The 16,902-nt window shown below is 34.6% G+C and overlaps 2 protein-coding genes across 2 annotated transcripts; both read left to right on the top strand.

Annotated features, from left to right (window-relative positions):
• The first annotated feature begins 339 nt into the window (after positions 1 to 339).
• LOC139887692 (transmembrane 9 superfamily member 9-like) lies at positions 340 to 4,511 on the top strand. Its single transcript, XM_071870759.1, has 8 exons — positions 340 to 458; positions 571 to 730; positions 1,262 to 1,426; positions 1,723 to 1,832; positions 1,930 to 2,035; positions 2,133 to 2,245; positions 2,329 to 2,479; positions 3,285 to 4,511. The coding sequence occupies exons 1-8, from the start codon at positions 340 to 342 to the stop codon at positions 4,440 to 4,442; spliced, it is 2,082 nt and encodes a 693-aa protein (XP_071726860.1). The 3' UTR covers positions 4,443 to 4,511.
• A 3,462-nt stretch (positions 4,512 to 7,973) lies between these two features.
• LOC139887691 (uncharacterized) lies at positions 7,974 to 8,537 on the top strand. The gene has a single exon (XM_071870758.1). It carries the CDS (start codon positions 7,974 to 7,976, stop codon positions 8,535 to 8,537), a length of 564 nt encoding a protein of 187 aa, XP_071726859.1.
• The last annotated feature ends 8,365 nt before the right edge of the window (positions 8,538 to 16,902 follow it).

Genomic DNA, 16,902 nt, shown 5'->3' with positions numbered 1-16,902 from the left:
CCGGAGTTACATTGGGAAGCAATATCTTTTATCTGTTTCAGTTATGACCAATTTTAAGAGGTAACCCGCTTTGCTATCAAGCCATGTGATTGAAAGTGATGTCAATACTTTTTGTAATTGGATTAGGTATTAGGTTACTATTAGGTATAACTAACATATATATATAAGTGTGATTATAATACTAAATACTAAAAGGGCGTAATTAGTATTTTTAATTTAAATGTAGGAAAAACTTAAAAGGTAAAAAGTCTTTTTTCTACCTTAGTTCTCTGTTTAAAAAGTTGTTTTTTTCCTGCTAGCCAATGTTATATAATGACTTGCAGTTTTATTAAGTTAACAATGTTATTGGCAGAACTCAGAGGTGCAGCTATTTGTCGATCACAACAATATAAACAAAAAGGATCCAACGGTCAAAACCTTTTAACTCTCTTCTTTGTGATCCCCGATTTCGTTTGCAGGCATTTGCCATGGTAAAAAACTTTCTGTATATATATATATATATCTATATATAACTATAGAAGTAGAGAAACATAATGCATGTGAAGTACACACATAATTCATGATATATAGATACATAATATCTTCAAAGTTTGAGCTCAATTCTATGGCTGATCAATTACAATTAGGGTTGCATTTTCATCACTTATCACTATTCGTTTTTCTTCTGTTATTCATCGTCTATGCACACTCATTCTACCTCCCTGGTGTTGCTCCACAGGATTTCATCAAGGCAAGAGCTATAATTTATACTACTATACTATATAGCTGGATTCACAATAAGTACTGCGTGTGTTTGTGTTTAAGTGAACAATATCACAAAATTAACATTTCTATATCTATATGTAAGTGTTTGATTAAGTTTTTTTAAACATACTTTTATTGAAAAGTCTCGATAAAATCGAAGGTCTGCGTCATAAATACATATATGCATTCATCAAAATGTAAATTTTTCGAATTCACTGCTTAAAAATTTTATAAAATGTTTAGGTGAGATATATATAATATAAAAACACACACACACACACATGATGTATGATATAAGTGTGTCTTAGTGTCTGGGAATTGCTATTGTTCTGTTTTAGTTATGTTAATTCATGATAGTAATTCTGTTAGATATCTCTTGTTTGTGATTATTAATTATTGTCTAGGAAAATTTGATGAAAAATGGAAGTAGTGTTCTTGATGATTGATAGTACTAGTATTTTAATAATTGATTGTATTTTGTTAAGTGTAATAGAAATTTGTTTGGTTTATTAAACAGGGTGATAGTTTGAAGGTAAAAGTAAACAAATTGGCTTCTACGAAAACTCAGCTTCCGTATTCTTACTATTCGATCCCTTATTGCCGCCCTGATGAAATAGTTGATAGTGCTGAGAATCTTGGGGAAGTTCTTCGCGGTGATCGCATTGAAAATTCTCCCTATGAGGTAAAACAAAACTGCCTAGTTTTTATTCTATTTTATTCTATTTTTTATTGATTATTGATGATGATAAATAGTTAGGCTATGTAGTGTAATACAAATTCCCTAATATATTGGTGAAAAGTTTAGTTCTATGTTGTGTATTTATTAAAAGTTCTCAAATGCAAAAACTTAGGACTTCAATTAATCTCTTATTATGCAATTACAAACTAAAGAAATTGCAGATGCCTAAATTAGTCAACGCTTTTAGAACACTGATACTATCTTGTGCAGCTAAATAATTACAAAACCGTACAATGCAGTTTCAAATGAGAGTTCCGATGATGTGCAATGTCGTATGTCGGATAACACTAAGTGAGAAAACAGCCAATGAATTCAAGGAGAAGATAGACGATGAATATCGGGTCAACATGTAAGTCCCAATTGGAAAAATTCAATATTATCTTATCATGAATGTCATGCAAAACTATTGATCTTCATCTCGCTAAATGCTACAAGTATTTCGACAGGATTTTAGATAATCTACCTTTGGTTGTTCCAGTAACAATGGCAGAATATGATTCCCAAACCATATATCAACATGGATATTATGTCGGCCGACAAGTAAATGCAGACGTAATTTCTAGAAGCTTCACTTAATGTTTTAGTATTTCCGCCTGTTCATTTTAACTGCTCACAAGCTAATTTATTTGTTATGGAGTATATTCTGCAGACCAAGGACGAAACGTATTTTATCAATAACCACTTGGCATTCGTAGTCAGGTATCACCGAGATACACAAACAAACTCTGCAAGAATTGTCGGTTTTGAAGTTAAAGCTTTTAGGTAATTACTTTTTTCTGTCATATATCCGATTTTACGAATAACATTAAATGTAAGTAACCTGTTTGAACATTATCTGTTGACAGTATCAATCATAAATACGATGACCAATGGAGTGATACAACCCGTCTAACTACGTGTGACCCCCATGCAAAACGCCTGGTCACAAGCTCTGATCATCCACAGGAAGTTGCTGCTAAGAATGAAATCATCTTCACTTATGATGTTGAGTTCCAGGTAATAGCTTTTAATCAGGGAGACTTAGAAGTAGAGGTGGAAAAATGAGCAGGTTGGGTGGGTTGGATAACAAGCCCAATTTGGTAGTTTTGATGTGGGTTGAAATGGTTCGGAACTGGACTGGTTGACCCATAACATATATTTCAAATAAGATTACTGATGCTCTGTTCTTTGAATAAAATGTAAAAGGTTTTGTGCATTCAAAACACACATTGGCCAGCTTATAACCCGTTCAACCCATCTGACCGGTTTCCTTCTAAGTCTTCTTTATTTTGCTGTTTCAACTCTTAGAAATAAAACATAACCTAAAATTCTGCATCAATAATTAAATTGTCCAAATTGACACTTCTAGGACTTGGGGTGCGTTTGATTAATTCTTAATAGAAATGCTGAGTCATTTACCATTCAGTGTGTTTGTTTCCAACATCTGAAGTGATGCTGAATGATTCAATTCAACATTCAGTGCCGACCATTCAGAGTTGAAATACTCTTTTAACCATTAAGCACAAATTTTTTAGGTAATATCCTCTTTAAATTATATCAAGAACACTTATTAAACAACTGATGTTTTTATATTAATGCAAAAAGTTAATAAGGTAATTTTACATAATTTTCGTTGTTCATTTAAAACGATTATCAAACAGGTTATTGTCATTCAAAACCAACTTCATTAAGAACCTTTGAATCAATTAAATTATGAATCATTCAACGCTTAATTATTCAATTTTATCAAACACACCCTTAGACATGTGAACTACAATCTTTGCTTCTTATGTTGTTATTGCGTGCTTCATCAAACGTGCAGGAGAGCGATGTTAAATGGGCATCAAGATGGGACACCTATTTGCTTATGGGTGATGATCAAATTCACTGGTTTTCAATTGTCAACTCGCTTATGATCGTTCTATTCTTATCTGGTATGGTTGCTATGATCATGTTAAGAACACTTTACCGCGATATCTCAAAGTACAACCATTTAGAAACACAAGAAGAAGCCCAAGACGAAACAGGATGGAAGCTTGTTCACGGAGACGTATTCCGACCCCCGGTCAACTCGGATTTACTATGCGTATATGTCGGAACCGGGGTCCAGTTTCTTGGTATGGTTTTATTAACCATGGTTTTCGCGCTCCTCGGGTTTTTATCTCCTGCAAACCGAGGCGGGCTCATGACTGCACTTCTTCTACTTTGGGTTCTAATGGGAATCTTTTGCGGTTATGCGACAGCTCGTCTTTATAAAACATTCAAAGGAACCGAACGGAAAAAAACCACCCTAAAAACCGTTTTCATGTTCCCGGGAATTGCTTTTTGCGTATTCTTTGTACTAAACACGCTCATTTGGGGTGAAAAGTCTTCAGGAGCAGTACCATTCGGTACCATGTTCGCTTTGGTGGTCTTATGGTTCGGGATCTCAGTACCCCTTGTTTTCGTTGGCAGTTATATCGGTTACAAAAGGCCGGGAACCGAAGATCCGGTGAAAACAAACAAAATCCCGAGACAAATCCCAGAACAAACGTGGTACATGAACCCGTTCTTCTCGATCATGATTGGTGGCATACTTCCATTTGGTGCAGTATTCATTGAGCTATTTTTCATTCTAACCTCAATCTGGTTACATCAATTCTACTACATTTTCGGTTTCTTGTTCATGGTGTTCATCATTTTAATCATAACGTGTGCCGAGATCACAATTGTGTTATGCTATTTCCAGCTGTGTAGTGAGGACTACCAATGGTGGTGGAGATCATATTTAACATCTGGTTCTTCAGCTTTTTACTTATTCATGTATGCAACATTCTATTTCTTCACAAAACTAAACATTACTAAGCTTGTTTCGGGTATTTTGTATTTTGGGTATATGTTGATTGCGTCATATGCATTTTTCGTGTTGACGGGTACAATCGGTTTCTATGCATGCTTGTGGTTCACTAGGCTTATTTATTCTTCAGTAAAGATTGATTAGGGTTAAGAAAGTAGGGTTTTTCCTGCATTATACAGCTGCCCCATGTAACACTTCACTGGTCCTTTTGGTTTTGGCTTTTGAGGCTAGAATTTTGTTTAATGACAAATTTTACTATACTGATTGATTCTTGACTTTGTTATGTTGTGTTCTTAAGTTTACACGGATATATTAAATATTTGATTTTTGACTTCGTTATGTTGCTCGTTCCTATCCTATTCATATTATTGAAACGATAATTGTATTTGTGTTCAAAGTATATAATACATAATAATTCATTAAGTGTATGTTCACTATTATTAGTTTTGCACTTTTTATTGCTCAAACTTTACACTTAAGTGCGATAATATTACATTGAATTGGTTCTAAATTAATTGGAATGTTAGTAGGACTAAGAGGGTCTACCCAGAATGTTTCACATTGTTAATTTGCAATGATAAGAGCTGAAATATTATTAAAAAACTAGCAAAGAACGCTAGACAAAAACAAAAAGAAATACAAAAAAATAATAATACAAGAATTACAAGGAAAATAAACGCGATTGGATCAACTGATTCCAATTGCACTTCTTATTGCGGTATCGGGCAAATATCCAATTGAAGCTTGAGGCTACAATGCTATCAGTAACGTGACACTTCCGAAAACTCGAATCTTTAAAGATATACTGTTTCGCAATCTCCAAATATTCCAAAGTGTAGCATAGATAATAAGTGTAGCATAGACTGTAAATTATTTAATAAACCTCTAATCACAGGAGTTCAAACTTTATTATTAAATAATCAAACGATTAACAACTATAACCAGTTTGCAAACAATAATCTCTCAACCACGATTATTACAGAACTTACGAAGAATCGGACTACTTCTTAATCTTTCAGAACACAACTGAAATTATCCAGATAATGAATCATATCAAAGTAACAAGATCGAGAGAGAATGAAGATGTGCACCGGGTCAACCATACGTCTGTCAAACAAGACCCATAACCTCAAAAAAAGGTCCAATGAGTTTAATTGAAGACCCATATGGGTCCAAGAAAATAATAGCAACAAAAGGAAGGAGGTCCAAATTTTAAAGCCCACCACAGCCCAAGCTTTTTTAAAAGATTAATGGGTCAAGGCCTGGACCCAAACGGGTCTCACTGAAATTGAATCTGGGGGATTGATACTTCACACGATCGCTGCTCAAAAAAGTAAAAAACCCTAAACGATCTAAAATTCTTAATCACACGATCATCAGACTTTAGATCAAAATTATATTCATTTGAATCGAATTTGTCATCAGAGTTTTAAAGAGGTGGGTTTCTATCGCTACTTTTTGACTTTAAAAAGTTAAATTTGTTCATACTGGTCATTTAAAATGCGTATGCGGAAATATACTAAATGATTTTGCTTCCAATGTTATAAAAATCACTAGTTTTGACTTTTAAAAGTCAAAGGTAGTGTATACTTGTCATTTTACTGGTTGCTGCCTAATGATTAAAACTTGATCTTGTTTTTGCCATTGTTCCTCTTTAAACCAAAATGACACATATATTTTTATAATATTACCGAATACTCTGTTTAATAGTTTAGACTAGAAGTTTATAAAAGGTCTTGTGAAGATGTGACCAAGCTTGACTCTTGAATTGTAATTAGTATTCGTCGTATAGTTTTTTTTTTTTTTTTTTTTTTTTTTTTTTTTTTTTGAACGGCAAGATTGCATCAGTCCGGACCGAAGCCTAGTCATCATTTGCACACACACACACACGTTCGGGCAGGAAACCCGAACCACGATCACAGGGATCCGAACCCTTAAACCATCCCGAGGGGCAGGCGGGCCGGACCTTAGTCCCGGATCGGGTCGGTAAAACCTTCCCTTTAGGCTGACCTCAATGGAGCCTATTTCAGTCCATGTTTAATTTGGTCATTCAGAAGCCAGGTTCGAACCCTGGACCTCTTACCCGGCGAGGGTGTTAAACACCACCGCGATACCACTCAGGCAAATGCCTCGGTGGTTCGTCGTATAGTTAATCTCTGTTTGTAGTTTAGTGTGCTAGATTAATTCAAAATTAACTCGAAATGTAAAACGCGTTAATTCAAGCTTATAAGAAATACTATTGATTATAAAGTTTAGTGGTTTGATGGCTGTGACTATGGAAGCATATATTATTAAATAGGAAAAAAGTCGACCCAATAGACCCGGGTCTCGACCCAACCCGACCCGGGTCTCGACCCAACCCGACCCGGGTCTCGACCCAACCTGTTCGACTCATTTTAAATTTGACCCATTTTGACCCATGACTCATTTCGACCCAAACCTATTTGATCCTCGACCCATCTCGACCCGTTTGTCAGGTATAGTCAACCAACACATGCTTTGACAACCATAAGCCCATTAGCAATGAGCAAGCCCAAAACTCTTATCAGTCCACCATGTCTTTAAGTCCAATTAGAAGCATTAACATCCAAGTCCTCCATCTTCTGAATAATACTGCCAGCAGTCCTTTAGCTTTAACTTTGTAATCATGTGCAATCCTCCGGTCTTAACTTCATTAACTTTGTTAACCAAAAACATCTAGAAAACCACAAATAAGGTCCAAATAATAACTTTAAGTTATAAACTAAGCTTGAATCATGATATAATTTTAACAGAGAAATTAGTGTGGGATACAATGTGACGTTAAAGCTCATAACAATATAAATTTCATCACTTTTATATCAATGTGAATTTAAAATGTATCTTATATGGTGTTCAAATCTTTATTTTATGTCTTAATTTTTTTAGTAAAGGTCTCTGTTCTATGTCTTGAAGTATGAATGATCTCTTTTAATTTACTTCAAAAGATACCGATTTAGTTGAATGAAAAAGGAGATAGTTGGGTTGAATGGAAAGAAGAAATTTATCTTGAAACATGAATAACAATAACCAGTAACCGATATAATAACAATAATATACAATGACAATTTATTTATTTATTATATATACCAATTGTTGGTGATTTTAGTGTCATCCAACATGCATTTTAGTTAGTTGCGATTTACTTGAATGCAAGATTGCAAGAGTTAGCTAGTTTTACTTAACAACGGGTTCGGAGAGTGTGGAGTACACGCCCGTAAGAGTTGGCTACTAACTGACGCGTAATTGTGGGGGTCAAGGGGGCTGCCCCTTGCACTATTCGTTATTTAGAAAAGGTGCGTTCCAATAGTTAAACCTTTTCGGTATAACCGATTTTCCCGCCAAAAATGAAGGGATACACCCTTTCGTTTTCTAACTGTTTTCTATAACAGTTTTATGAACGTTTCTTGGTTCATTCTGCATTCATTCTAACCAACAGAAAACACACACAATCTCTCAGATAATTTGATTGGTGATTTCATTGCCAAAACCACTAATTGTGTTCTTGTCTTATCCCTGTAAAGATTTTGTGCAACCGAGGCAATCGTTGGGTCGAAATACTTTATAGAGATAGTGAACACACGATTCAAGAACTAATCCAGGCAGTCAATTCATACCCATTTTCTAACAAATCTATAAAGTATTCTGTTTGTAATCATGTATGGGGAAACGGTGAAAGAGATGACAAGCAAGTTTGGAAAACTAGAGAAATTTGAAGGAGTTAATTTTAGAAGATGGAAGCAGAAGATGCGATTTCTGTTAACAACGTTGAAGGTTGTTAATGTTCTACCCACCCCCATGCCAGAACTTCCTGATGATGCAACTGTGGATCAAATCAGGAGAGGAAACAAGTGGGATAACGATGACTTCATATGTCGTGGCCACATTCTAAATGGTATGTCTGATGCTCTTTTTGATGTTTACCAATCTGTAGAAACTGCAAAGGAATTATGCGATTCACTTGAATCCAAATACATGGCCGAAGATTCTTCAAGTAAGAAGTTTCTTGTGAGTAATTTCAATTATTACAAAATGGTGGATTTAAGGCATGTTATGGAACAATTCCACGACATTCTTCGAATTTTGGGACAATTTACACAACATAATTTGAAAATGGATGAATCCATTTCAGTGTCTTCAATAATAGACAAACTGCCACCATCATGGCAGACTTTCAAACACATGTTGAAACATAAGAAAGAAGAATTATCCTTGACTTAATTGGAAGGCACCCTACGTATTGAGGAATCAATACGAGTTCAAGAGGGTGTTAACATGATTGAGGATGGTAAACGTGGGAACAAAAACAACAAAAAGTTTAATGAAAAGAAACGTAAGTTTCAAGGTAAAAACGATGGTTCCAATAAGAAGGATAAGAAATCTTGTTGGATTTGTGGCAAACCTCGTCACTTTAAGAAAGAATGTCGTGTTGGAAAGAACAAGGATAGAGTAAGCGGTTCGGGTTCGGGAAACGGGTCTAAGGACCAAGTTCCTAACCAAGGTCAGAATTTTGATTGTTTTGTAAATTCTGTTCAGAATTATGTATCACATATTTCTGAAGCATTTTATGTGCAGGATGATAACATTGCGTGGTGGATTGATTCCGGGGCCACATGTCATGCATGTAAAGATCGTTGTTGGTTTATGACATTTCAACCTGATGATGATGTGCTTCACATGGGGAACGAATCAGTCACTCCTGTTCTTGGTCGTGGAGATGTTATTTTACAATTTAGTTGAAGGATCGAGAGATTGTGTTAAATCACAATTTTCATTTTGTTATAGTATAAATGATGATCCTAGAACCTTTGATGAGGCTATGAAATCTCGTGATGTTGCTTTTTGGAATGAAGCAATTCAAGACGGGATGAGTTCTATTTTGGAGAATAATACTTGGGTATTAACAGATTTACCACCGGGATGCAAACATTTGGGAAACAAGTGGATCTTCAAGAAGAAAATGAAAGTCGATGGTACAATTGACAAGTTTAAAGCTAGATTGGTTATCCAAGGCTTTGAACAAAAGAAGGGCACTGATTATTTCACTACATATGCTCCTGTTGCTCGTATCACTACGATTAGATTATTGATAGCACTTGCTGCTACGTATGATATAGTGATCCATCAAATGGATGTCAAAACAGCATTCTTGAATGGTGATTTGGAAGAGGAAGTGTATATGAGACAACCAGAAGGGTTTGTGAAATGTCCCGTTCATATCGATTACAAACGTTTCATATTAATTGATTTCGTTGCGAGGTTTGACCTCTATATGAGACGTTTTTCAAAGACTGCATTCGTTTTATTTAAAACAAACCATAACCTTTATTTTATCAATAAAGGTTCAAAAACCATAACGTAGATTATCAAGTAATGATAATCTAAAAGATAAGGTTTTACACACGAATATTACATATTGGTTTACAACAATATTACACATCAATTTAAATCTCCGAATGCAGTTTTTAAGCAATATATTACAAGCATGCTGACTCCAATTCTTGTCTTTAAATTAGCATGCAACAGCGGAAGCTCTTAATAATCACCTGAGAATAAACATGCTTATAAGTCAACAAAAATTTTGGTGAGTTATAGGTTTAACCTATATATTTATCAAATCGTAATAATAGACCACAAGATTTCCATTTTCATTTTTCAATAACATGCAAACTGCATAAAAACCATTCATATGTTGAACACCTAGTAACCGACATTAACAAAATGCATACAGAATATCCCCAAAATAGAAATCCATCTGTATTAATAACTCGAAGTACTAAAGCATACCATTTTCCAGTATGGGGGGAGTTAGTGCTCGTAGATCTACCTTTAAGATTCGCGTCAATTAGGGTGTCTGTTCCCTAATTCTTAGGTTACCAAGCTAAAAGGGTGATATTCGGTATTCATAATCCAACATAGAATGTAATTTCAAGTACTTGTGTCTATTTTGTAAAACATTTACAAAACTGCATGTATTCTCATCCCAAAATATTAGATAGTAAAAATGGGACTATAACTCACTTTCACAGATTATCACTTCATCGGAAAATAACACTTGGCCACTGGTCGATTCACGAATCTATAACATATATATATATATATATATATATATATATATATATATATATATATATATATATATATATATATATATATATATATATCAAAGTATGATCGAAATATAATTATACCATATTTTATTATGTTTTAACGATTTAAGTTTGTTAAGTTGATAGTCCAACGTTTGTAGTCCACAAATAATTGTCCATAGTTAGTAGTACAGAAATAAATCAATATATATTATCTCGAATCAATCCACGACCCAGTGCATACAAGTCTCAGACTCGATCACAACTCAAAGTATATATATTATTTTGGAATCAACCTCAACCCTGTATAGCTAACTCGATCATTACCGCATATAGAGTGTCTATGGTTGTTCCAAATAATATATATAGATGACGTCAATATGATATGTCAAAATATTGCATACGTGTCTATGGTCTATCAAGGTTACATAATATGTTAGAGTACAATATAAGTTAGTTAAGTTATGGTTATTATGGATTTGTTACAAATTTCACGTGGCTACAACAAGAAAAATTATCCAATTTTATTTTACCCATAACTTCTTCGTTTTAAATTCGTTTTGAGTGATTCAAGTTGCTATGGTTTCATAATGAACTGAAATTTATGAAAATAAACAGAAAAGTATAAGTTTATAGTCGAAAATACAGGTTACAAGTCAATTTTGTAAGAGGTAGTCATTTCAGTCGAAAGAACGACGTCTTGATGACCATTTTGAAAAACATACTTCCACTTTGAGTTTAACCATGATTTTTGGATATAGTTTCATGTTCATAAGAAAAATTATTTTCCCAGAAGAACAACTTTTAAATCAAAGTTTATCATAGTTTTTAATTATCTAACCCAAAACAGCCCTCGTGTTTCCAGGTTTTAAATCATTAAGTTAGCATATCATATAGATATAGAACATGTGTTTAGTTGATTTTAAAAGTCAAGTTAGAAGGATTAACTTTGTTTGCAAACAAGTTTAGAATTAACTAAACTATGTTCTAGTGATTACAAGTTTAGATCTTCGAATATGATAGTTATATATATATGAATCGAATGATGTTATGAACATCATTACTACCTCAAATTTAGTAGGTAAACCTACTGGAAGTGACAAGAAATGATCTAGCTTCAAAGGATCTTGGATGGCTTGAAGGTTCTTGAAGTAGAATCATGACACGAAAACAAATTCAAGTAAGATTTTCTACTCGAATTAAGATAGTTATAGTTATAGAAATTGAATCAAAGTTTGAATATGAGTATTACCTTGAATTAGAATGATAACCTACTGTAAGTAACAAAGGTTCCTTGATCTTAGATGATTACTTGGAATGGATTAGAAAGCTTGGAAGTATACTTGCAACTTGAAAGTATTCTTGATTTTATGAAACTAGAACTTAAAGAATTTATGAAGAATAATTAGAACTTGAAGGTAGAACTTGAGAGAGATTAATTATATGAAGAAAATTGAAGAATGGAAGTGTTTGTAGGTGTTTTTGGTCGTGAATCACGGATGGGATTTAAAGGAAATTCTAGTTTGTATTTTAGTTTAATAATTCATGATATAAAACATGTAACTTGTTTTCTAGTTAGATATTTGGTATTAGATGACAAAGCTTTGAGTCCCACATGTTATTAATCATTTAGGACTGCTAAGGAGCAGATTTTTATGTGTATATACCAATAGTATATACATCTAGGAGCTGTGTATTGTACGAGTACGAATACGAGTGTATACGAGTAGAATTGTTGATGAAAATGAATGAGAATGCAATTGTAAGCATTTTTGTTAAGTAGAAGTACTTTGATATATGTCTTGAAGTCTTTCAAAAGTATACTAATACATCTTAATATACTACATGTATATACATTTTAACTGAGTCGTTAAGTCATCGTTAGTCGTTACATGTAAGTGTTGTTTTGAAACCTTTAAGTTAACGATCTCATTTAATGTTGTTAACCCATGGTTTATTATATCTAATGAGATGTTAAATTATTACATTATCATGATATTATAATGTATGAATATATCTTAATATGATATATATACATTAAAATGTCGTTACAACGATAATCGTTACATATAAGTCTCGTTTCAAAATTCTTAAGTTAGTAGTCTTGTTTTACATATGTAGTTCATTGTTAACATACTTAATGATATATATAATTATAATTTTATCATATTAAATATAGTGTAACAATATCTTAATATGATACATATGTATTTAGTAAGACGTTGTTATAACGATAATCGTTATATATCGTTTCGAGTTTCTTAACTTAGTAGTCTCATTATTATGTATATAACTCATTGTTAATATACCTAATGAGATACTTACTTATCATAATATCATGTTAACTATATATATATATATATATATATATATATATATATATATATATATATATATATATATATATATATATATATATATATATCATCATCATCATCATATAGCTTTTACAAGTTTTAACGTTCGTGAATCGCCGGTCAATTTGGGTGGTCAATTGTCTACATGAAACCTATTTCAATTAATCAAGTCTTAACAAGTTTGATTGCTTAACATGTTGGAAACATTTATTCATGTAAATATTATTCTCATATAATATATAATCATGGAAAAGTTTGGGTCACTACAGTACCTACCCGTTAAATAAATTTCGTCCCGAAATTTCAAGCTGTTGGAGGTGTTGACGTATCTTCTGGAAATAGGTGCGGGTATTTCTTCTTCATCTGATCTTCACATTCCCAGGTGAACTCAGGTCCTCTACGAGCATTCCATCGAACCTTAACAATTGGTATCTTGTTTTGCTTAAGTCTTTTAACCTCACGATCCATTATTTCGACGGGTTCTTCAATGAATTGAAGTTTTTCATTGATTTGTATTTCGTCTAAAGGGATAGTGAGATCTTCTTTGGCTAAGCATTTCTTCAGATTCGATACGTGAAAAGTATCATGTACGCCAACGAGTTGTTGAGGTAATTCAAATCGATAAGCTACTGGTCCGACACGATCTATAATCTTGAATGGTCTAGTGTACCTTGGATTCAGTTTCCCCCGTTTACCAAATCGAATAACACCTTTCCAAGGTGATACCTTAAGCAAGACCATGTCACCAATTTCAAATTCTATATCTTTTCTTTTACTGTCCGCGTAGCTCTTTTGTCTACTTTGGGCAGTTTTCAACCATTGTTGAATTTGAATGATTTTCTATGTAGTTTCTTGGAGAATTTCTGGACCCGTAATATGTCTATCCCCCACTTCACTCCAACAAATCGGAGACCTGCACTTTCTACCATAAAGTGCCTCAAACGGCGCCATCTCAATACTCAAATGGTAATTGTTATTGTAGGAAAATTCTGCTAACGGTAGATGTCGATCTCAACTGTTTCTGAAATCAATGACACATGCTCGTAACATGTCTTCAAGGGTCTGTATCGTCCTTTCACTTTGCCCATCAGTTTGTGGGTGATAAACAGTACTCATGTCTAGACGAGTCCCCAATGCTTGATGTAACGTCTGCCAGAATCGTGAAACAAATTTGCCATCCCTATCAGAGATAATAGAGACGGGTATTCCATGTCTAGAGATGACTTCCTTCAAGTATAAACGTGTCAACTTCTCCATTTTATCATCTTCTCTCATTGGCAAAAAGTGTGCTGATTTGGTGAGACGATCGACTATTACCCAAATAGTATCATAACCACTTGCAGTCCTTGGCAATTTAGTAATGAAATCCATGGTAATGTTTTCTCATTTCCATTCCGGGATTTCAGGTTGTTGAAGTAGACCTGATGGTTTCTGATGTTCAGCTTTGACTTTAGAACATGTCAAACATTCTCCTATGTATTTAACAATATCGGCTTTCATACTCGGCTACCAAAAGTGTTTCTTGAGATATTTGTACATCTTCCCCGCTCCGGGATGTATTAAATATCTGGTCTTATGTGCTTCCTTAAGTACCATTTCTCTCAGATCTCCAAACTTTGGTACCCAAATTCTTTCAGCTCTATATCGGGTTCCGTCTTCCCGAATATTAAGATGTTTCTCCGATCCTTTAGGTATTTCATTCTTCAAATTTCCTTGTTTTAAAACTCCCTGCTGCGCCTCCTTTATTTGAGTAGTAAGGTTATTACGAATAATTATATTCATAGCTTTTACCCGCATAGGTTCTCTGTCCTTTCTACTCAAAGCGTCGGCTACCACATTTGCCTTCCCCGGGTGATATCGAATCTCAAAGTCGTAATCGTTCAACAGTTCAATCCACCTACGTTGCCTCATGTTCAACTATTTCTGATCTAATATATGTTGGAGACTTTTGTGGTCAGTATATATGATACTTTTGACCCCATATAAGTAGTGTATTCAAGTCTTTAATGCAAAAACAACCGCGCCTAATTTCAAATCATGTGTCGTATAATTCTACTCATGAATCTTCAATTGTCTAGACGCATAAGCAATTACCTTCGTTCGTTGCATTAATACACAACCGAGACCTTACTTTGAGGCGTCACAATATATCACAAAATCATCATTCCCTTCAGGCAATGACAATATAGGTGCCGTAGTTAACTTTTTCTTCAACAATTGAAACGCTTTCTCCTGCTCATCCTTCCATTCAAATTTCTTTCCTTTATGCGTTAATGCAGTCAAGGGTTTTGCTATTTTGGAAAAATCTTGGATGAATCTTCTGTAGTAACCAGCCAATCCTAAAAATTGGCGTATCTGCGTCTGGGTTTTTCCCACTTTTCAACGGTTTTAATCTTTGCTAGATCAACCTGAATACCTTCTTTGCTCACTATGTGACCGAGGAATTGAACTTCTTTTAACCAAAATGCACACTTTGAAAACTTGGCATACAGTTTTTCTTTTCTTAACAATTCTAGCACTTTTCTCAATTGTTCTTCGTGCTCTTGATCATTTTTAGAGTAAATAAGTATGTCATCGATGAAGACAATGACAAACTTGCCAAGATATGGTCCACACACTCATTTCATGAGGTACATGAACACAGCTGGTGCATTAGTCAACTCAAACGGCATAACCATAAACTCATAATGACCGTAACGCGTTCTGAAAGCAGTCTTCGGAATATCATCCTCCTTCACCCGCATTTGATGATATCCGGATTGTAAATCGATCTTCGAATAAACCAACGAGCCTTGTAGTTGATCAAATAAGTCATCGATTCTCGGTAGTGGGTAACGGTTCTTGATGGTAAGTTTGTTCATATCAGTAGTCTATGTACAACCTGAATGTACCATCTTTCTTCTTGACAAACAAAACAGGTGCTCCCCACGGTGATGTGCTTGGTCGAATGAAACCACGCTCTAAAATTTCTTGTAATTGACTCTGGAGTTCCTTCATTTCGCTGAGTGCGAGTCTGTATGGAGCACGAGCTATTGGTGCAGCTCCCGGTACAAGATCTTTTTAAAATTCAACGGATCGGTGTGGAGGTAGTCCCGGTAATTCTTTCGGAAATACATCAGGAAATTCTTTTGCGATGGGAACATCACTGATGTTCTTTTCTTCAGGTTTGACTTCCTCGATGTGTGCTAGAATGACATAGCAACCTTTTCTTATTAGTTTTTGCGCCTTCAAACTACTAATAAGATTTAACTTCGTGTTGCTCTTTTCTCCGTACACCATTAAAGGTTTTCCTTTTTCGCGTACAATACGAATCGCATTTTTGTAACAAACGATCTCTGCTTTCACCTCTTTCAACCAGTCCATGCCAATTATCACATCAAAACTCTCTAACTCTACTGGTATCAAATCAATCTTAAACGTTTCGCTAACCAGTTTAATTTCTCGATTCCGACATATAATATATGCTGTAATTAATTTACCGTTTGCTAATTCGAGTAAAAATTTATCATCCAAAGGCGTCACTGGGCAACTTAATTTAGCACAAAAATCTCTACTCATATAGCTTCTATCCGCAGCCGAATCAAATAAAACATAGCCAGGTTTTTCATCAATAAGAAACGTACCCGTAACAAGCTCTGGGTCTTCCCGCGCTTCTGCCGCATTGATGTTGAAGACTCTTCCATGACTTTGCCCATTTGTATTCCCTTGGTTTGGGCAATTACTCTTGACGTGGCCCGGTTTCCCACATCCATAACAAATAAAGGCGGCATTATTTGTCCCGACATTATTTGTTGCATTATTTTTGTTAATCACCGGTCCGTAGACTTCACACTTCATCGCGCCATGACCACTTCTTTTACACTTAGTACACGTTGTCGGGCAGAACCTAGTCGGATGGTATCCTTCACACCTCTGGCATGGCTTCTGCCTTTTGTTATTATTGTTGGGATGTTTGTTGTTGTGGTTGTTGTTGTTGTTGAATCGGTTGTTATAGTTATTGTTGGGGTTGCGATTTTTGTTGTTGTGGTTGATGTTACGGTTGTTGGGATAGTTGTTGCGATTGTGATTGTGATTGTTGTCGTTGTTGTATTGGTGACCCTTGCCACTGGTTTCTTCCCACTTTCTCTTGACTTGTTTTGT

The sequence above is a fragment of the Rutidosis leptorrhynchoides genome, chromosome 2, assembly GCF_046630445.1.
Source record: "Rutidosis leptorrhynchoides isolate AG116_Rl617_1_P2 chromosome 2, CSIRO_AGI_Rlap_v1, whole genome shotgun sequence".
Classification (NCBI taxonomy): Eukaryota; Viridiplantae; Streptophyta; class Magnoliopsida; order Asterales; family Asteraceae; genus Rutidosis; species Rutidosis leptorrhynchoides.
Note: the sequence above shows the minus strand (reverse complement) of the source record. Positions and strands in the feature narration are given on the sequence as shown.

Bases quoted from the DNA above. Each gene is read 5' to 3' on its own strand.
- LOC139887691 (XM_071870758.1), top strand. From the start codon at position 7,974: ATGTATGGGGAAACGGTGAAAGAGATGACAAGCAAGTTTGGAAAACTA.
- LOC139887692 (XM_071870759.1), top strand. From the start codon at position 340: ATGTTATTGGCAGAACTCAGAGGTGCAGCTATTTGTCGATCACAACAA. The intron at 1,427-1,722 runs GTAAAACAAAAC...CGTACAATGCAG, and splicing joins TTGAAAATTCTCCCTATGAG to TTTCAAATGAGAGTTCCGAT. The intron at 2,036-2,132 runs GTAATTTCTAGA...TATATTCTGCAG, and splicing joins GCCGACAAGTAAATGCAGAC to ACCAAGGACGAAACGTATTT.